Source organism: Sinohyriopsis cumingii, chromosome 5 (genome assembly GCF_028554795.1).
Source record: "Sinohyriopsis cumingii isolate HCF-2022 chromosome 5, ASM2855479v2, whole genome shotgun sequence".
In the NCBI taxonomy this organism is placed as follows: domain Eukaryota; kingdom Metazoa; phylum Mollusca; class Bivalvia; order Unionida; family Unionidae; genus Sinohyriopsis; species Sinohyriopsis cumingii.
The window spans coordinates 96964637-96987409 of record NC_142965.1 but is presented as its reverse complement, the minus strand read 5'-3'; the positions used below and the strand labels follow the sequence as shown (position 1 = coordinate 96987409).

General features: G+C 35.4%; 1 protein-coding gene across 1 annotated transcript in view; it reads left to right on the top strand.

Annotated features, from left to right (window-relative positions):
- LOC149799829 (uncharacterized) overlaps window positions 1-21648 on the top strand; it is an 87422-nt gene extending 65774 nt beyond the window's left edge. The window contains exons 5-6 of the mRNA XM_089957134.1: window positions 2321-2547; window positions 20619-21648. Of these exons, the coding sequence (XP_089813260.1) occupies window positions 2321-2547; window positions 20619-20832 (441 nt within the window). The 3' untranslated portion in view covers window positions 20833-21648. The remainder of the gene's footprint in view (window positions 1-2320; window positions 2548-20618) is intronic.
- The last annotated feature ends 1125 nt before the right edge of the window (window positions 21649-22773 follow it).

Below are 22773 nucleotides of genomic sequence, written 5' to 3'. Positions count from 1 at the left end.
CAAAGAGATGCCATGGAATATCACATTCATTACGTTTTGAGTACAGTAAGGAGACTGTGATTTCAGTTGAAAATGTTTTCGAAATTACAGTATTATTTCACGTTGTGTATCACGTTTTGGAACGAATGACATAGAACATGTTTTTTTTGGATTTGCAGAACCAACAAAGTGCATTTTGTGGTAATTCAAAACGCATAAATGTAAATATATTTACTGCCATTTTTATTATCAACTACAGAAGACATCTTTATGACCTGTCACTTGCATTCTTGCTGTTGGAGGGACCCCAGGTATAACCTGTATTGCTTCTATCGCTAGCCTAACATTGTATCAACACATTCAAACGAGGAAAATATTCAGTTTCATTTGTTCTCGAATTTAGCGTTTTAGTGACTTGTAAAATGGTACGTCTCCGATAACAGCTAGTCATTGATCTCTATATGTTTTTCTGTGCTATCAGTATTGACCCAAGAGAGCAATGTTCCTAGACAAAACCAATCTATCAGCGACAAGTTACAAATATTTCTCAAAGAAATTTTTTTCTGTTTTCAAAATGGATTTTTCAATTACTGCGTCTCTCACTTTTGTTGTTTATATTGCGAATATCACGTTCTTTAGTTCTCTTGTTTGGAAGTTTCATTTGTGACTCAGTGAACTCGTCCACAACGATAACGTTATCATCTCTAGATTAAAATGAACGAAACAGTTTGTTTAGTTCGTCCACAAACAACTCTAATAAATTAAAAGCTGAAGCCTGTACTGAATGAGTGTACATTGTTTGTTTACAAAGCAGTTCCTGTTACGTTTAGGCTCCTACAAAACGCAGAACGAAAAGAGTGAAAACAACAAGCTTTGTAAAATATAACAAATAGGTTATTTCTCTAGAAAAACAAGGTAAAATGAGAAAAAGAACTTATCATTTTACGAATCAAATCCAAAGGTAATCAAGAATAATCCAAGGATTAAACAAATAGAAGTCCTAGTAATAAATGTCCTAATGAAACTAAGTTCAAATTCATATAAATCCAAAATGGAGGGCGATGATGTATGCTGTGGTCAGCGTCGTCCTGATGTGTCAAAAGATCTTTGTTGAATCACATAAAATAGTATTCAAGTGTTTGAATTTGTAAATTTCGATAACTGTCCTTATCCAAGAATTAATTTAGAGCACAGTTATATTTAGGGAAATAGAATAATGAAATCTAAAGAATTTGTACAAAAATTAAAAATTCACCCCAAACTGGTCACAACATAAAACACTGAGTCATCAATTGTTATTGCAAGAATGGCTATTATTTCTCAATAGATCGATATTAAGCCTTAGTTAGACGCAAAACAGATGCCCGGATGTGGGTTAATCCACTGGAAAAATCAGAAATTGAAACAATTGCTACATGTTTTTTGTCACGTACTTTAAGTATGGCATCAATTTCACTTATAAATTTACTCAGAAAAGAATATAAAAAAAATAAAAATGTTGTTTACTTCAACTCTTATAAATTAAATTAAATCAAATATAAAATAAACCAAATATGCATAACATTCCTAATAAATTATAATATGTTAGACACACATATCGTACAGTATGGAGAAAAGCTACTGCACTGTTCTTACAATGTAAAGTTAACGGAGAAATAATGGGCACATACTGCGATATTTAATAAATAGTTTTAAGGTAGTTCGCTTTTACAATCTCTTGCTGCACGCTTATAACACATATCAGAATAAAATGATAATTGCATAATGACGTCATAAATATGATGCCAGTTTTGTAATGGTGAGTATTGTATCGAAATGAATACTAGGAGGGACTGACCGATACGGTTGCGACTTCTATATCTAATTAAGAAAGGAAAATGAAATTTCAATAATCGCAATAAAGTTATGTGAAACAATTAGACTGTCAAAGAAAAGTACACAAGATCTTTGATAATACTATTGTTTTACCAACAACTTAATGTTTTCGGATCTCAGAAAACTCGTGCGATCTCAATAACTTTGCGATACGGAATAGCATTTACTCACTGGGAGTTGATATTGAAATCAGACGCGTAGAAAAATGCACAGAAACATTAAAAATATTTAGTTATTTTCGATTGTTTGGGTAATTAGGTATGTAAAAATGTAAATTTGAAGAAAAGTTGAATACTCTAATATTTTACAAATGTATCATACCTAAATAATCCATTTTGAATTTCCATCTAACAACCACTCACTCAAAACATGTGAATATGCAATTAAAAGAATGTATATATTGCATCTACATGGAACATTACTGTCAGATAATTATACTTGATTAATACATATGCAAACTTTTCAGAGTAACCTATTGGACAATTACACAGATTCAGCCTCCTTCACGTTTCTGGTTGAATACTACATAAGTAACTGGGGAAGACAGAATGCATCTGAACAACTAATACCAATCGAGTATATTCAGAGGGCCGCCGCCATGAAAGACAGGGTCAAAAATATTGCTGTACGGGATCGATTTGAACCCGGCTCTATTACGACGCATACCGTTAATCCAAGAAACGGATTTAAAAGGTATGTATAAATCAAGGACAGGATCATATTCATTTGCATTTCAGATACGTTTTGTTTGAGCAGCTGACTTTTTAAGAAGGATATTTTTCATATGTGCAAAATATATTGTTTTGTTTATTATTTGTGCTCAATTTAATGATACATAAGATTTCATAAAGCGGTTAATTACTAACACACCAAACCATTTATTTATTTAGTTTTATTTTTTATCTGCAGTATTTAACTTGAAGTCCTTTAAGTAACAGTACACGAGTTACTGGACTGATTTAGGAATAAATACTAATTTAATCAAATAAGTGAACAATCAAATGCTAAAAAACTCAACTATCTCTAATATTTTTCTTGAAAAACATAACTTGATTTATCTGTTTGGTCATTTCAAATTTGCTTAGAATGCTACACTAGCAAATATACTTTCCACTAGGCTTGGTAATAATTTGTTCCTTTCCCTTTAGGAATGCCAAAAGTACAATCCATATCATACAGAAGTGTTATAGTTTTCATTTCAAACGTTTGAACGTATTATAAAATAATAGAATTCTATGAAGTTGAAATAGATTAATAGATCTCACTTTTAAATATAAAGTAAGTGAGAGTATATACTATTTCAATATATTTTATAGCGTAAATTAAAGATAACCTTTGGACAGTTACGGGGCTGTATATCTATTTGTACTTATTAGTGTTACTCTACAGGTGAAAAAACCCATCAACAACATAACTGTATCTAAAATCAAATTGAACAAAGTCGACATTTGAAAAGTAATAATGGTATAAAGAGTCATTAATTAAACGAAATCCCTTTTTTATCGCAAATTTGCTGTTCGTGTGATGAGAGACTGTAAGCAATGAAACAAAGTTTTTGCTGTGTCTGTTTATCGCCATTTTAAGCAAATGATTGGCTATATTGTAACGTGTCAATGGTCAAGGTAAAATAAAATGGAATAGATGGACAGCTCACACCCTTTTTAGTTACTAGATATCTCGAGAGGCAGCAGAGAGGGTGAACAGACTCTAATTAATTCTCTCTTTCTCTCGTAAAAATAACCCTTCCTGAAAATCTTTAAAAAATCGTAACAAAATGGATCGCGGTGGCTGAGAGCAAAGTAGGAGACTTTACCCTCTCTGCTGTTATAGTTAAATAAAATTATAACTAATAATGCCAGGGAGAGGGGGCAAACAAACTCTAATTGACTCACCCTCGAATAGCAAAAATAAGCCTTCCTGAAAATCGCAATAAAAAGGATTACGGTGACTGGGTGCAGAGTATGAGACTTCGCCCTCTCTGCTGCTATTAATTACAATCATTGTTAACAAATAATGGTTCATTCGAAATCTTACACTACACGTCTAACTCGATAGCGACTAGAAACAATTAATACATTTCTCCCTGTGAGAGATTCATTCGGAAAAATACTACAAGGACGGCAAGAAGCACAAGTTGAATTTGCAACGGGTGTAGAACAAGTGATACTGAAAAAGTCATAGCCGCTACTGAAGGTCTACTTGCACCACTACAACAAACCGCTGCGCAGATTGAAAAAATAGCGGCGAGAACTAAACTAAAATATTTTACGAGTTCTTCCAACTGACATAGCTGCAGCTCAACCTCCAACAGACGATGAAGAAATACTTGAAGGTATTGGTATAACTCGTGCTAAAGTCGCCGACGGGAGAAAAAAATTGCACCTAAACGTAAACCAATAAAAGAAAATATTAAATTAATTAAATAATTTAACTAACAGGATATTGAAGATATTAAAAATACTAAAGAACATGATTTGCATGCAAAAATACTACTTGGTGTGTATGATAAATCTAAAATGTTAAAACCTGGTTATGAAACCGTAAATGATGACAATTTTATTAAATGGGTATATCGTACATATTACAACAAAAACAAGTCAGAGGTGATGATGGTAAATTCGATGTACTTGTTGAAGAAATAAGAATACTTGCTAAAAAGCTTAATAAACAACAACCTTCTGTACCTTCTTCTCTACCACCACCGTATCAAATTCCTCCACCGCAGCAACAGATAGAACAACAACAATCTTCTACACCGCAGCGAAAGTTGATGTAGGAACTTAAAAGGTCTGAAGAGCTACTTAAGAGAGCAAAAGTAGAAAGATCACACCCTTAGGACTATTTAAGAAAAGCGTGGAAACAACAAGTGTGGAGAAAGGAGCAACCGGCGGAAATGGTCTTGTTACTCCATGCCCTAACAATATTCTTTCTGACGTAAGACGACTAGAAGTTCTCATAGGAGGAAAACGTGCTGGTAATAATTCTCTTGGAATAATTATTTAAGCAGCTGATCATTGTCAACGATTATTCACAGGTGGTATCATGGATATTAGCATTTAACTGGAGTTTATTGATGACCTCGTTGACGACCTTGACTTAGTGATTAGTTGTCACAATGATTAGATAAATGGCAAGTAAAATAAGATGATCGTACATAATAGTCAGCGTGGACCTGTAATGGTCAGAGTAATAAACTCACGATTACCAATCTACTTTGCGATTTACAGAGATGGACTTGGTGATGTTATTCAGGTATTATTCAGAAGGTTAGCTCCAAAAGTAGCACCCGTTGCAATACAATTATAGATGAAAGCTATTGACGTTGTTCGTGAAAAAGCTCCTGGTGCAATCGTCAACGTTGCTGGTAAAGCATTCTAGGCAAACAAAGAAAGACTAGCACAATTAATACGCAGACATCCAGCGGTCCGACCACAACCAGTGTAATTACCAAGCACCGAAGTCATGCCTACAAATGTCAGTAAAATTATACATTAAGCTGCAAATCAGAAACTGGCATCGCTAGCAGATCAAGGATCCAGTGAAGCAGGGAATAATATTTCAAGTTTAATATTAAAGAAGCGGAGTTTTCCTAAGGTGGTAATCCTCGTGTTAGACGAAAATAATTATAATAAAAATGTTTAAGAGCATATCCGACACAGCATTTGACATGGAAGCATCTGTCCTTAAAGATGAGTCTGTGCGTGATTATCAATTGTATTCTTATGACGCACGACTACCAAATCGGCGTGGAAGAATTGAACTGCAAGTCCGTGATACAAGTAGATACTTTTTACCCACTGAGGCTTTTATTGAGGTAGAAGGTGAAATTATAAAAAAAGAATAATACTGTAAATGCAAATGAAGTACGAGATGGTTTTGTCAACAACGTCTGCATTGTTTGATAGCGCCATATATATATGATCGACGGAAAAAATATCGAGACAATTCAGAATGATGTTGACGTTGCTACAACAATAATAATACTTTGATGATTATACAAAATCAGCAGGCCCCACAATGATGTTTATGAAACACGATTCTGATATCTCCGACGACTGTGTGTTATTGAGGTTCCCTTATGGATAAACGGACAACAATAACCAACAGAAAACATACCACTGACTTATGAACAAAATCCTATAGCACGTGTACACCATCGGCTAATGACGTTTTGGGATGTGATCAAAATGTAGATAGTGGTTTACAGATCTCACATCATAATTTTAAAACACGATATCCGATCTATTACTTTTCACTGGAGCATCTTCATTTATCCAAACAATCTATACACTATATACACTTCACAGCCAGCGTGAATAGAGGTGGTGGTGTTAATTACAGAGCGATCGCCGTTATACTCAGTGACAAAGCAATGTTACTTGAAGGTGATAGTGGTCGAATTAGAGTCGTTGATGCCCCAGTGGAAAATCTTAATTTGGTACCTTAATCCACGTTATTTAGAAACACTAGTATTTTATAAATGTCATCATTTCATCACGTCAGTCTGACTCCTGGTCATATTAAAAAACTACAATCTGCATCAACAAAAAATGTGGGACCACAATAACACTAAACATAATCAAAGTACAGGCGGTGAAAAAAATTGTCGTTCACAGAACGTCAGGCCCAACATTCTGATAAAGCTAAACAATCCAAGACTGGAATACGACTTCAACTTTAAGCCGGTGCCATTAGGGATACAGCTAACACAGGCGGTATATTCCCACTTCTCGCAGCAATACCAGCGCTGATAGCCACAGCAGCTCCAGCCGTTGAAAAAGCAGCCGCGTTAGGTGGAATGCATTAAAAAAAGCAACGGGAAAGAGCTTAAGACTTCCGAGGACTCATCGAGGAAAAGGCTTCCAGGAACAATTCATTGAAAACCAACGGTTTTACGTCTATGTCAAATTTTGATTTACTTGATGCTGCTAAGCAACTAAAACTAAAGAAATTTAGAGGTATTTTTGTGCGAGATCAATTCCCACAACGACCAAACAATATTGAATATGGGTATCATACGCGATTGACCGTCGTGGAATTATTTATTTCGATTAGTATGGGTTAGCTCCACCACAGGAATTTATCAAGTATGTTACGCCATTACAAGTTAAAGTTTGGTACTCAACGCTACCAACAAATTTATTAACCGATCCGCCAGTATGCGGCCGTGAAGCAATTGCTATACTCAAGTCTGTATCAAAATCATCCTTGACACCTTACAAAGTCGTGCACAATTATACAAGTCAACAGTCTGAGACATCATTGATTTAGATCCTCATTTGAAAAATGGGAGAAAATAATAATGGTAGATATTTACGGAAGATCCCACTGTGTTACTACTAAGAGTAAAAAAAAGTTAAAAGAAATAGATTTGTCAAATTATGCGACTAAAGGCTATCTTAATGTTTTCATGAACCTCTCTAGGGCTGACCGAGATGAAGTTGATGTGTTTCAGGATAAATACGGCGTTTTGAAAACGAGCAATATCAAATGGAATGATATAATTCATATAATCATCGGTGCTACCGCGGATAACATTCCAGTATTTACTGACGGCGGTAGAATCAGAGACTCAAATATATAATTTACAACCATGAAAGATGTAATTGCAAGAAGCGCTGCTACTCGTTTGAAGAATACCGGCGACACAATGACAGGTGAACTCAGCATGAACGGAAATAAAATATTACTGCTCAGAGATCCAAATACGACGAAGATGCGGCAACAAAAATATTATGTAGACGTTAATTACAACACCGAGGATGATGTTCACGTAAATATGTTCATGAACACCCGTCGAAATTTTCAAAAACTCAATAAAATCGCAGACGATTTCTTTGGCACCCTGTTGACCGTTGATGTGAAACTCTCTGACGTCAAGACGAATATTGAAACGATTAATAAAACACTAGAAGATGTAGTAACTGGAATTCCTGATACCGTTTACAAAATTAATCTGATTAAAATTCCACACAAACAGGCCATCAATAACGTATACACAGTGTCATCCGGGTTCGAACCATGGTCACAGCAAAATAATACTATCAAACATACTGCGGAAGTCACTGGTGTGTACAGGCTGTCTGTATTCAGCGCTGCAAAATTTAGTATATACACTACATATCCCTGGCGGCATTCAACCGATAAGTTTTCCGGAGTTGTGTCTGTTGTGTTAAATAGCGGGAACGAAGAAACTTTTATTTTGGAAACAGCTGATAAGTAATTAACCGCAACATCTTACTGGTGGTGTCTGGAATTTGTTGCTGAAACGCCTCATTTGGTTTCTGTGTAAAACAATAATGGCGCTCACTGAGTCAAGGGTCCAACAGTTTAGATATGATCAAGTACGTGAATGGCAAATAACGTTGAAAACTATTATTGATAAGTATACCGCGAAAGTAAAAAAATATATAAGACGTGTAGTTGCCATCGATGTCATTGTATATTCGGTATCTACACTGGTTGCGTCCACCGGCGTAGTGTTATCAGCGCTAACCCTGCTAACGGTAGCAATATCAACGATATGTGTTTTATCATCGGCTGCCATCGCTGGGGTTTTTAATATTACCGCGAAAAATATATCCAAGTGCACGAGTACAAAATTAAATGACTACGTTGCAATTACATACGGCATCGAACGCGTACTCGAAATTATCGTCGCTGGTATCATCAAGCCTTGACGGTACGACTATATCAGATTCTGCATTTGATATAATCGTTAAGACATACAATGAAGTTAATGAATTAGAAAATGGAGATTTAAATAATGACAGAAATACTTCAGCAGATAGTCGCAAATACAAGCCCGTTGAGAAACACGATGATAACAGCAATCTCAACAAACCATGAATTCAGTCTTAATTTTCCAATCGCGATTCCAGGAAAAGAAATCGAGCTTGTGCAGTTGCGAGTATACTACATTTGGCCAAATATCAGATCAAAATCATTCGGCGGACTGCAGTCAAATAATTCGTTGGTGTTTGCAAATAAAAAAACCCAGATGGATCACCTGATTAGGTAGTTGTTGGAATTCCATCCGGCAGTTATCAAATCAAACAAATCAATGATGAATTTGCCGGTAGAAAAAATATATTATTGGGAAAGATTCCTAGATAGCAATAATAGTTCATAAACCAACACTGTCTGCCGTGATAGAGATAAATTCTCCAGATTAGGCCGTTGATATCTATCAGTCACCGGTCAGATCAGTGCTAGGATGGCACTAATACCAGAACCCAAACGAGAGGATTTTACTTGTAATTGTACGTGTGTAAATCCACATTGAGGACAAATAATCATATTGGGAAATTACCCCGTCATACAATTTTGTTTTACTTGATGTAAAAAGCGCAATGTAGGGTAGTGATTTTGGCCTCAGCAGCAAGGACTATATTTGGTGGCATTTTAGTTATGAAAAATACTCTTGCGAAGGAAGTGCACTATAGTTATTCACCTAAAACGAATCATTGAATATTTTGAAATCATTAATCGAGAACATAAAACACAACGAGAAAGACTACGGCAAAATTTCACTGAATATATTTTTGATATAACAAGTTCACGCAAGGAAATCATTAAACAAATAGAAATCTGAATTTATATGTAAAATCGTAACATTCCTCGCAGGGTGCTATATTTCTTTGATGAAAAACAGCACAAAAAATTAATTATCCGCCTTGTCCTTGAAAAAACCAAGGGTGGATATTTTTTTACTGGCAAATGGACTAATATCTGACATACTTTCATTTTCATTTCACGAATAAGTCTCACTTTCATTTTCATTACCACTAACAGTTTCTGACATAATTTTTCTTAGTTGTCTTACACGAGTATTAATTTTGTTTTGCTTCGTATCCACGAGATAATTCTGATCTAATTTTTTTTACTGCGAGAGAGCGATGGACGAATTCCCTCACCTCATTTACTTTTATTGTAGCTAACTTTTGTAACATCGCCGTTTGAATTCGTTTTACGAACATGTATTCCGATGGTAGCGTGTATCCACCTTCATATTTACGTTCTTGTAAGGTTTCAAAATCATAAATATTTTTTTCAGGATTTAGTTCTTCAGATATATTTGTCTTTTTCTAATATTTAATGGCAGAACTAATATCATTGATATTTTCCTAATTCATTATATACTAAATATACGTTTAAAAGAAAAACATTTTAACTTTTATGTGAAAACCTAGGGTGCCATATGAATTCTAGCAAGTCCAGAAGAGTGGTTTGTTTTACAGAGGGAGTGTGTAGTGGAGGACAACAGATTACATAAATCTTAATTAACTTAATTCTAAGGACGGCACAATTACTTATGTGAACCATAGGGTGCCATATAACATTCTAGCAAGTCCACAAGGCTACAGTAAGCCTTAATTACTTAGATTCCCTAAGCAGGACGGCACAGTACATATATTATTTATAGCAAGGACGGCACAGCACATGTAGAATATACAATTTTAATTAAGGACAGCACAACATACATGGGAGCCATTCTCTACATTTAACAGATTTTTGCACACACACACACACACACATACACACGCACACACACATACACACATACACAAACACACACCGACATCAACCCCGGGAGAGTGCAAAACGTTTCCACCACGTAGTGACATGCTGGGAGGGTGTGTTTGTTTCCTGTTGATTTTTGAGGCGGATACTGGGCCCCCAATTATATATATGCATAAAATCGCGAAATATTCGCAACCGTCGGCAATATCCGTCATGGGAACTCGATCGCCAGACCTCGAGTATCAGAGTTGTATGCTTTAGCAATGAGCTACAGAGACATCTAACATTTTATGTTTCAGAAATTATTATAAAGTTATACATGTTGGACCGCAAGAAAATAATAGTTATTATAATTTGAATTTAGTTATTCTCACAGAAAAGTAAGAGAAAATACGTTTTTCTACTCAACAAGTCTGATTTGGAAAGTTATACTTTTTTCTCGAATATATATATATATATATATATATATATATATATATATATATATATATATATATATATATATATATATATATATATATATATATATATATATATATATATATATATATATATATATATAGATAGATATATATATGTATATATATATGTATGTATATATGTATGTATATATATATATATATATATATATATATATATATATATATATATATATATATATATATATATATATATATATATATATATATATACCTGAAAATAATTCAAGAAATGGCTTGACTGCTCGCTTATTGGGTTTTCTTAAATATAATACAACAATATCGTTTCTTAAAAAATATATTATTTATCGTTAATAAACGATTACACCTAAATATACTGACAGCCCTTGATATAAAACAACGAGAAGGAATGTTGCAACGGAGATAACTGTCAGCACTTGAAATAGATACTTCCCTGCAAGACAGGCTGATTGTTGAGATAGACCGTAGTTATTTACTACCGTGTTCAGTTTCGATTTGTCAAATTAACATTACAATATTACATATTGTTTTTTTCAACTATTAGATTTTGTGACTTTATGAATATATGACAAGAGAGAATTAGCCGCAAAAATTTTTTTTTACAAGTCAATATTATTGTGCAATCTAACCCGTTTATTTCTATATGACATTCAAGGGGAGGACTCTGTCAACCGGGTTACATAACCACGGCAGATTTATATCTCTTCATTGTCTGTATCTAACACGATTGGGGCATAAGAAAATGAGATCCAGTTTTCATAATTGTGTGAAAAAACCAAATTGGTTATTTATCTGCAACATGTTGTACCCAGCGTGGGTTAATACCGAAATACTTACTAGCTGCGGTCATTGACTGAAATATTATTTCGTTACAGGTTTAAGTATTGAAAGGTTTAACCACCGTTGCAATTTTTATGTGTTTCCCGTTACCAACGCTTGCAGAATTCTCACTTTGTGTGATAGCTTGAAGGGTTCTGTAAACAATTATTAAGTTTTTGGCCGTCAATATGATCGATCACAAAACCATGTTTGATCACCCCGTAAGAAACCCCGAAAACAAACCAATCATTGTAATAATGTTTCTTCCCAACACTAAATCTAAAATAACAAGCATTATCAACAACACAGACTGGTTTTTTCCGCTGAGTGTTTTATTACACCATCACGAGATGCTTCATAATTCTAGATGATAGGATGTCTGACAAATTATTTTTGCTCCATTTATGTATAATATTATTTGTCTAAATTATAATTTATCTTCAAATCTAGCTATACAGTCTTCAGGAGTTCTTATAACTTTATCAAGGACAGAGTCGTTATTTTACTTATTATAATAACGTTTTAGTTCTCTGTACATTTTACCACCACACGCGCACACAACTGCGTTTTCCCTCAAACTCCAACACCACGCCGTAAACACGGCATTGGACCAAGACTCTCCCTCCTTACCCTTTGCAAATGCTGTCCGCAGAATTCATTTACGCAGGATTTGTTACAAGAAGTTAAAGACCCTACCATCAAACACTAGCACGGATTTCTTATATGAGCCATCATGCATATAATATTTTTTATTTAAATACTTGTCTGAAATATAATATGGAAGAGATTGAGAAATTATCTACAATCAGACCCTGGAAAACTTCGTTTCCATATCCAGATTCGATCTTGACAGAATAACTACTGACTTACGGAGGCGAACTCTGGCTGATCCGTCGAATAATCTGATTGATATTATTCGGAATGCTGAAATAGAATTTCGTGATGATGAGGCATCTCACACGTGGTCGACATTCAAAATTTTACTCAATGGCAAAGTCATCGACGAAGTCATTGATACTACAATGAACGATACGCGGGCAAAAACGATTATTGATTATCTCAACAATCAAAGATATTTTTTAGAATAAAGTTTATTGCATTATGAGAAGAAACAGATTATGATGTGTAAATTGTCCGTGACAAATGTGACCCTGTCATTGCTAATGGAAAATCCACTGTGTTAAGTAAAAAATCCAAGCCATGAATGCTGACTGGGATTGACAGACCATATTACGCTCGAGCGTATCCTATGACCGATGTTGTTTATGGAATTTACCAGCTAAATGATAACTGCAATATTAATGATCTTGCTCCAATGAGATTGTCAAAGTCAAAGCTGAATTGTGTAGCCGAACAAGTAACCAAACATTTCACAAATGCGATGCGTGGAAATGGGTTAACGGATCTACAACGTGGAAAAAAATAAATGATGTCGCCGAGTTAGGAAATAAATAAAAGTTCTAATAGAAGTAAAAACGTTAATCGGAGAGCTTTTATAAGAATCAAAGAATAAATCGAGAGGGGCTCCCATTGAAATTATTGATCATAATGCTCACGCCTGGACTAGCTCAGTCACAATATTTCCACGAGATCGGACTGTAAGATTTTACCCGGAGAAAGAGTCTGGAAGAAACATGTTTGATTTTATTCACGAAATAAACAAAAACGATCCTGTGTCAATATAGCTATTTAGAAGTTCCGATGATGAGAAATATGATCAATCTGTACGACCTAACTGCGAAATATGTCGTAAAGAATCTCTTCATGAAGAAATGAAAAATCTCGCGCAGAAATTTTAAACAGAGAATGCTGAACAATTACTAAATAATTGTTTTAGGGTTTCATCAGTTGCAACTCACTTTGCAAGAGAGAAAAATTCGTGGAAGCCAACACGATTTGAACTTCTCGAAAATGTTTTGGATATTTTAAAAGATTTGGACACCCCACAAACGAAATGACTAGAGTATCGATAAATAGACCACTACCTGATTTTAATCTAACCGGATTCGCTCGTGTTGTATCATTCGAGTTTGCTAATCGTCTTCATCCGTCTGTTATGTTTGGTTTGGTAGATACTTGGTAGGCACCAAAAGTATAATTACGATATATGCTTGATTTAAAATATTAATATCGTTGATTGTAAGTGAGGCAATTATATCATATCGGAAGCAGACCGAAGTTTGGTCACCACTATCTGATGATGATAAAACAGAAAAGAATCTCGGTAGCAGAATAATCGGCAAATTTACTCAAGGTGGGGCATATGATCACAAACGACATTATGCACGACTAATTCTAAATGATGTCGAATATGATTTTATAGTTGCTGATGCAACAAAGAGAGATAGATTTGTCAGTCGAGAAAACACTTATTTATCTGACGGAACAATTGTTGGTGATATGGATGGCGAGTCACCTAAGTTTACTCATTTAAGATCTTCAACGTTTGAGTATGTTTCTATAAATTTATTATCGATGATAAATAGATTCCCTACCACTGCAGTCAGAGTTTCCACGGATTAATTCTATATCGAAAAAAATATTCGGAATTACTAACTCGTTTTACAAGAGCTGGTAAATCATGGGGCGAATCGAGAATAAAACAAGAAATGTTATATGATTATTCTGAAACCGCAGATGTTACGATTAAAGATATTAATAACAAAAATAATCAGATATAAGAATTATCGTCTGCGACACCTGTGTATGATCCAGTAAACGGACCGGGAGGTTCTGGTAAGACGACTCGAGCGATTGAAGTATTTTGACACAGTTCGGAGGATATGGTTTTTTTAACAACTACACTCAGGCTCGCAAGAGAAATGAAACAACGAGGAGTGCAATCATGTACTTATCACAGCTTTTTTCGATACAAGGGTGACGCGCGGACTCCTGATCGAATGGGAGAGAAATATATTCCAAAAATTTATTATATGGGATTATATATGTACAGTGTCGCTACATACATTACAAATGTTTCTGAATTGGTTGCTATTTAAAAATACAGCTGTGATAATGTGCGGCGATCACGTTTAACCACCGCCGTTTGTTGGGTTATCTCCACACGGATGGCTAAAGAATTTTGTAGATTATTATGAAGAAGTGACTGATGATGATAGATCTCTTCATGTAGAATTAAGAGAGGTTAAAAAATTATTCAGACTACAGCCAAATAAAATTAAATATGAAGTAATGGGTAAAATAATTTCAGAAACTTCCATGAACGACTTTCTGCAAGTGTGGAGACAAAATGAAAGGTAGTTCGTGATACACTTCAACAGCCGTTATTTGAAAAGCATAAAGAAAAGTTTTCGGATTTACGTGTACCATTGTGTTATAGACCAGCTGATACACGACGACAGAATATCGACGTTGATATACCAGGAGAGACTGAGAAACAGAATCTCGTATTAAATGATGCTGTCGCAGTTGATGTCAGTGTTGTTGAGGTTGCGCTACGCGCTGATAAATCCCGTGGACGTTAGGATACGCAATGACAATTCACTCATCTCGAGGGTAAACCATCTCTGATATTCGAGTTTGGATTGTCGATGATCGTGTCGAGTTGTCAAACTTAGTTTATCTCGCAGTTTCTCGAGTCAGAAGAATATCTCATCTGCAGAGAATTGTCATAGACGTTAGAGAAACTATCAATGATGTTCTCGATGATACTGATATAGTAAGAAAAAAAATAGTTGGTTATAAACAAAGTCACAACAAAATGACCGCGACTTTGATCTCGATGTTGAATTTGTCAAAGCGCTAAAACATCAGCAGAATAATTATTGTGCAAGTTGTAATTGTATAATGTTGTGGCGATATTCAAATAATGATCCAAGACAATTTACCGTAGATAGAAAAGATAGTAGTCTTGGTCATACATGCGAAAATGTGATTCTAACCTGTCTTGAGTGTAATCGATGTTAGGCTGCTAGTTAAGTGATCGAGGTGGTAATAATGTGTCTTCAGAAATTACTTGTAATTGTTCGCGTGTAAACCCACGTTGAGGAACAGTTGAATCTAATCTGTACACTGCAGGTTTATCCGCGACTCTTACCACGCTGAATATTTTATGTACTGTTATACTCCAGACAGGATCAGTCGCTCATTTTACCACCTTCAACTTCACCGGGTTCATATCAATATCTTACAGTCACATTACAAAATAGTGGCTGCGCTGAAAAATCACGCCGTTGTACGGGTATATGTTTTTTTGTGATCGCGTTAATAGGCTTCATGATGGTTGTTCGAGTGATTTCACTATCTAATGCATCTATCACACTTGGTAATCTTGCAACCCACTCGCGAGATCTAGTATCTTGAATGATTTCCTTTGCGTATTAATATCCAAATAACCGCTCAGCAAGTGTTCGTATAAATCGTTCAACAATTGCCTGATCGCGCCGAAGTGCAGTATGTCCTCGTCGTATTTTGACATTATGTTTTTCATCAACGATGATACTACGCCGTGAAATTCTTTGCCAGGATCAACTTGTAGCAGTTGTGGCCATCTTAGACCACCACGTCGATACATTCGTTCAAACGCAGAATCTACTTCGTTGATAACGGCTCTGCTTAATTGTATCTACTTGCAACATCAACGACAGTTAGCGCGTATTTATACGTTAATCGGCTTCTTCCAGTTTTGATAGTATCATGTGGTAAAAACAAAATATCAGCCTGATGAACTTCATTTGGCACACTAACATCAAAATGTGTGTACTCTTTTGTTTTAGTTGGTGGTAGTTGAATTGGCCATACTGCCTGTCTTGCTAACCAATTTTCAGCAGCAACACATCCGATTCCTGCTGCTTCGGCGAGTTTGCTAATCGCTGCTCTACCCCTCCACTATTATCTTGGGCTATAATAAATCGACCCCATTATTGATTAATCACCAGCCAGGTTTACCTTTCATCGCAGATCTCACCAAACAACTAGCTAATGATTCTTTGAAAGATTTATTTTTTTATGGAATTTAGCGCGTGAATGAGCTTTGTCAATTTCATTTACTGGCTTTGGTTGATCTTGGATATCAAGCCTGATATCAAGTCGAGTATCAGGACCACAATAATTATATCCTGGGAGGCGTTTTCTCCTGTGTACTTAGCACGTGGTGTTCTTGGTAACTAAGCAACAATATCATCTCCGTTTGTTTTAATGTTAGATCCGGGGATAAATTTAAATTTCTTTGTTCCACATTCTTCACACTTACCCGTAACTGCCGTACTGTAATTCTTTATTGTAATAGTTGTTAGTTCACTTGTGGAAGTACGCGCCCTGCATTTCACACACTATAAATCCATATTATTTATTATATTTATACATGGATGTAATTGCATGGTCAAGCATCATGCTGCGCTACCAAATTCTGTCGGAATGATCATAACTAGGCCATCCGGGTCTGGTAAAATGCAAACTATTACTTAATTTGATAATGAGATGGCTCAAGTGGGATAAGTTGTACTTAGTTATTCCGTCTGTAGATAATCAGCGATGCTACGAAGTGCTAAAATACTTTAACGAACGTGCAAAGTTGTTAAATGAAAACGGTGATAACGTCATTGAATTTATTACTGATATCGATGAAGCGCCATCCATAGATGATATTGATGGGTTTATTAATAATTTAGTTGTATACGATGATGTAATGCTGGACAAACAGTTCAATCCTGCTCGGATATTTTCGCGCGGTAGAGATAAAAACACATATGTGATTTATAGTATTCAGCGGTATACACAAATGCCAAAAGTGATCAGAGATAACTGCAATATTTTATCCGTATTGAAAGGTGTTGATACACATACACTAAGAAATATACATCAGACTTAGTGTAGCGGTGATATGGTTATAATTAAGTTTAGAAATTTATTTAGTCAGGCTCAGTTATCCCACATGATTTCTTAACAATAAACTTACATGACCCAATGTCGAGATACCGATTTGGTCTTCATACAATTTTTAATTAATAGCAGCAGATAGAGCGAAGTCTCATACTCTGCAGCCAGTCACCGCAATCCCTTTCTTTTGCGATTTTCAGAAAGGCTTATTTTTACAATTCGAAGGTGAGTCAATTAGAGTTTGTTTGCTCTGTCTCTCTGGCATTATTTAACTATAGTAGCAGAGAGGGTGAAGTCTCCTACTTGGCTCTCGGTCACCGTTATCGCTTTTTTATGTTTTTGCTTTAACGATTTTCAGGAAGGGTTATTTTTACGAGAGAAAGAGAGAATCAGCGAGAGTCTGTTCACCATCTCTGCTGCTCCAGTGTATTGAAGTGTCAAGAAATGTGGGCTCACCACAATAGTTCTTATATAGATCATAAAAGCACAAAAAAGAAATATAAATATTCAACACAGATTAGTATACGACTTCAAGGCTTGGATGTGTTTTCTCACAAAATCTAGTGCTCAAAGTGGTGAAATATAATATTTGCAAATATGCAGATCAGATGCTTGATACAGTATTTTGAAATAACAACAATATTTGCAGTGGTAAATTGCATATGAAAATCAGTATAAAGGCTCCATTTGTCCTAATTCACATAATCTCTAACTCAGAAAATCCAAATTCCCAAACTAATATTACAAAGAAAAAGAAGTTCTTAAAATGTGTTCATAAGACGTACCGAAGTGGTAATGATTTTGTGCATCCAATCAAGGTTCGGAACCAGACCTAGGTTTGTGTTTTATAGTCCAACTATGAATATGTTATTGGCACAGTCTGGAACCGGATATTAATAGTGTGTCGCATTTGTTGGCTGAGACACAGTTTGTCGTTTTGTGCGACACAGTCTGGAACCGTATGTCAATGGTGTGTCGTGTGCTTTGGCTGCGACACAGTTTGACGTTTAGTTTCGAGAGACACGGTCTTGAACCGGATGTCAATGGTGTCGCTTGAGTTGAATGCGACACAGCGTGTCGTTTTGTAAAATCAAAGTGTGTCGTTGTGTTGGGTATATTAATTCGACATCTAAATGACACAACCACTACAAAATGGATGGAAATTTGTGATTTCAAAATGATACATAAAACTGAGTAGGAAATTCGATAATGCCAATACCATATTTCCAATGGATAGCAGACGGCTATGGTGATGACGACACAGTGAAAGTGTCGTCAGCTAAATCCGTCTATGGAATATTGTATCTGCGATAACGAGGAAATAAGCGTTGAAACAATTTCAGAGAAACATTATAATAGTCATCATGAGTACTAAATTTAATGTGTCGGTAGTAACTAGTCTCTCTTGCTTGAAATTAACTGCTGAGATGACTAGAGGCTTTTGATCTGTTTGCTTGGTCTTGAGACCTTTACTGGAATCTAGTAGAACCACAACTGCCAAAAGGTCGGATCTCACCCCTATTTATAGGTTTTGGGAACACACTCGGGAAATTCAAGACAAATATTTTCACGACTATGACTAAATATGGAAGAATTCGGAAGGATTAACTTGAGCGCCTCCTAGTGGAATGCCAAGCACCCAATACACACAGTAGTAAAAATGGACCCGATTTCAAACGACAAAAATAGCAGTTATTTCATAATAAATTATAGAAAGATTCAACATTGATGATGAACAGTTTTGTTACACTGGTGACGACAAATTATAAATTTACATGACTGTTACCTTAATACAGAAATGTTTGTGTTGATACAATTTCCTATTTCTCTCTCAAAATAGAAGGCAAGTGATAACAATTTACAATCCTGGCATGTACACACTGGGCTTCAAAAATCTTTACCCAGATGATACATATTTAAACAAATCATTTTATATGATTTACATATAGTATCAAATTACTTTTCCTTTGTGCCATGGTCAAATATCAGAAACGGTTACTACAGTTACTATTATTTGCATTGAAAACAGAGGTACGACTTTCCAACAAAAAGGGAATGTAAACAATAAATGGAGATTATAAATTATCTCCGACATTAATGATATGTGCAAATGTACTTTATAAGACTACAAGTTGACAGGTATTCAGGATTATTTCAATATATGGCGTCCATGATACCTGATGGAGGATGAACCGGGGAAATCCACTGGAAGAACCCCTGACCCACAATATTTCTCAGATGCCCACATTGGTCATTCAGAGACGTGAACCCACGCAGACAGAGGTGAGATGCCAGTGATCTTCAAACGTGTACCCTTTAGACCATAGTGCCACCTGGGGCCCCAAAGGGACATCTTGTTTGGTCGATACATGAAAAGCTCAGAATAAATGCACCTGACTGTTACTGCCATTACATAAAATATTCGTGTATGTCTTACGAAAGATATGATTATCAACCATTCTTTGGATATACATCATATGCTGAAGAACAGCTATTTATCTGCGTTAAAACTATTGTTGGCGTACGTATGGCGAAATCAGGAATTGCTGAAAAATGCTGTAGCATATTTTTGAATTGATGTACATAACTTTTCTTCCCCCCAGCCCAAGAATGTGGTGTATGATTCATATTTCCATTTATACCCCAGATGCGGTATATAATTTATATTTCCCTTAGCCCCCAAATGCTGTATACAATTTATATTTCCATTTGCCCCAAATGCGGTATATAATTTATATTTCCATTAGCCCCCAAATGCGTTATATAATTTATATTTCCATTAGCGAACAAATGCGTTATATAAATTATTTTTACCAGCAAGAAGCCACCAAATATGAGCAAAATACATGTTAATTGTTTTGTGGTATATCAGCTAGAAAATGAACAGTTTAGTTCAAATGATAAGGATAAAACCATCAAAAGTAGTATCTTGTGGTTCATGGAGGCTTCATTTATCTTGGCAAACAAGCAAAACAAAGGACATATAAACAACAGAACACCAGATCGTCACCAATGGAAAAAGATGTGAAATAATATTTATATATCTAATCAAATAATTTCTTTTCAGGAACAGAACTATTTACCATTTTGTAAAAATATTTAGCGTAATTTGTTTTCTTACAGCATCGTTGTTCCCACTGATGTTGCCGTGTTAAAGCATTATAGGAGATGCAGGGATGATTGGAAGCCTAAATCTAACTGTATAAACGGGACTGGCATGTTCCAAAGATTTACCGATGACAGCCTGAAAAAGAACCTAGAACAAATGATTGTTAAGGACAATACTACTCTGCATGACGCCGTTTTACATACAATTAAATATTTAGATATCAACTGAATTTAGTGATAGTATTTACCCACTGCGTTATAAGTTCTGATAATTTTGCTTATTATACTATTGAAAGAGAAAACAGTCCATGGTATGCGTTGGTTTTCTTTTCATTTAAATTGTCAATTAGTACTTACTTTGGCATTCATATGGCGTTGGGATGCTGCTGGAAAAAGAATATACATACTGAATTTTACAAAAGATAGCAGAGGACATTTTTCTTTCATAGTTTTTGTGTATTAATATTGTCTTTACTGTTGCTTCGACTTTTATAAGAAGGAGATTCTCATTTCATGGTTACTTTACATATTATATGTAGTATAAGAACAAGAATAATGATTATTACAACAAGGAGGATGAGACTGGGAATTATTATGCAAATTATGTCTGTTCCAGTAACCACACAATACATTTGTTCATCTTATATGAATGAGCGAAATTAGTTCAATCATTTTTGTTTGTTAAGCCTGGCCTACAAACAGAAAACGTAATTAGAACGTCAAAATAATGTATACACGTATTATAAAGTTCTTTTGAATTCGGCACTCTTCAGCGTTTTTTATGTAAAAACGAAACAATTGGCATCGCTCACGAAAAAGAAAAAGAGATGGGAAACTTCAATCGGTCGGTTTGAACGGAGCAGATGCCCCCTTTAAAAAAGTCCAAATGACAACTATAAGCTCTCATCAGTGCTCACCTGTTGAGCATTCCACGATTTATTTAGGAAAGTCGAATTCTTAAACCTGAACAGTAAACTTCATGATTGCATGATGTAGTTTAAGCTAATGATCATTTGTTTACAATATGATTAAATAGTTATATATTTTTTGTCCATTGTTCTAGATTGAACTTTAAGATATTTGTAATTTGTAAATATGATGTTAGGAATTTGATCATACATATTCTGGAATCAAACTTATGGTCACCTAAACTATAATAGCTACACGCATTTGAAGTGAACATCACTCAGTTATTTACTATCTAATCCAAGTTTATATACTATCCAGCACTTGCACTGCATCACGAACACACTGTTGGAACAACCAATACATACACTTACTATATAATACGTTGCTAAAGTGACCATCAGCCAGTTATATACTATTCAGCGTCGCACATTTACGATGAAACGAGAAGGTGTAAGAATGTTTCAAAAACGTCACTTTTGTTCTTCTATCTAGCTAGAAGACTATGCCATAGTTTACTGGGTTTGTTTCTGTGTTTACTTTAATGCAAGGTGTGCTCTCAATTGTCTGTAGCAGGAGATTATTTTCCATGGGGACTCTTCATCAATAATCTGTAAGTACTGAATGAATGAGCCTGCGTCAGGTGAAGCGATCCTGAGCGAGATCTCCTCAAGACTCCTAGTGAATACTGACATGCTTCAAGGATGACCCGATTAAATCATTGAAGTGTTTCTTCAGACAACCCTGAGAGCGCTTTCCATCCTTTTCCTCGACGTAGAAGAACTTGGTTGTCTACTGTCATCCTGGTGAAGTGTTATGTCCATATCATATGTGATTTCATTAGCAGAGTGTAGATTATTGTTTTGGCTGTTCGTGCGAGATGCGAGGTGTGTGGGACCCTGTTCTATCAGCCTATTATCATTTTCCTCAGGCAGCCTATGTGCATATCATTGAGCTTCTTGACTAGGCACACATACAACGTTCAGATTTCATACGGTGATGTCGGCACCACCAACACAATGGTTTAGTAGACCTTAAGTTTTGTTTTTGGCCGAGAGAAACAGCTGGAATCCAACGCATTTGCCTTAGCAATCTTGTCATTGATTTCGTCATCGATGTGGAGTGCACGTGATAGTGTACCGCTTAGGAAGGTGAACATAGCCAGGATACTCAGTCTCCACGTAAGGCTTTGCTGGTGAGTATTGCACAAGTACCTCTGGGTCTTGTTATGGAATATGAAACCAAAATTTTCAGAAGCTGAAGG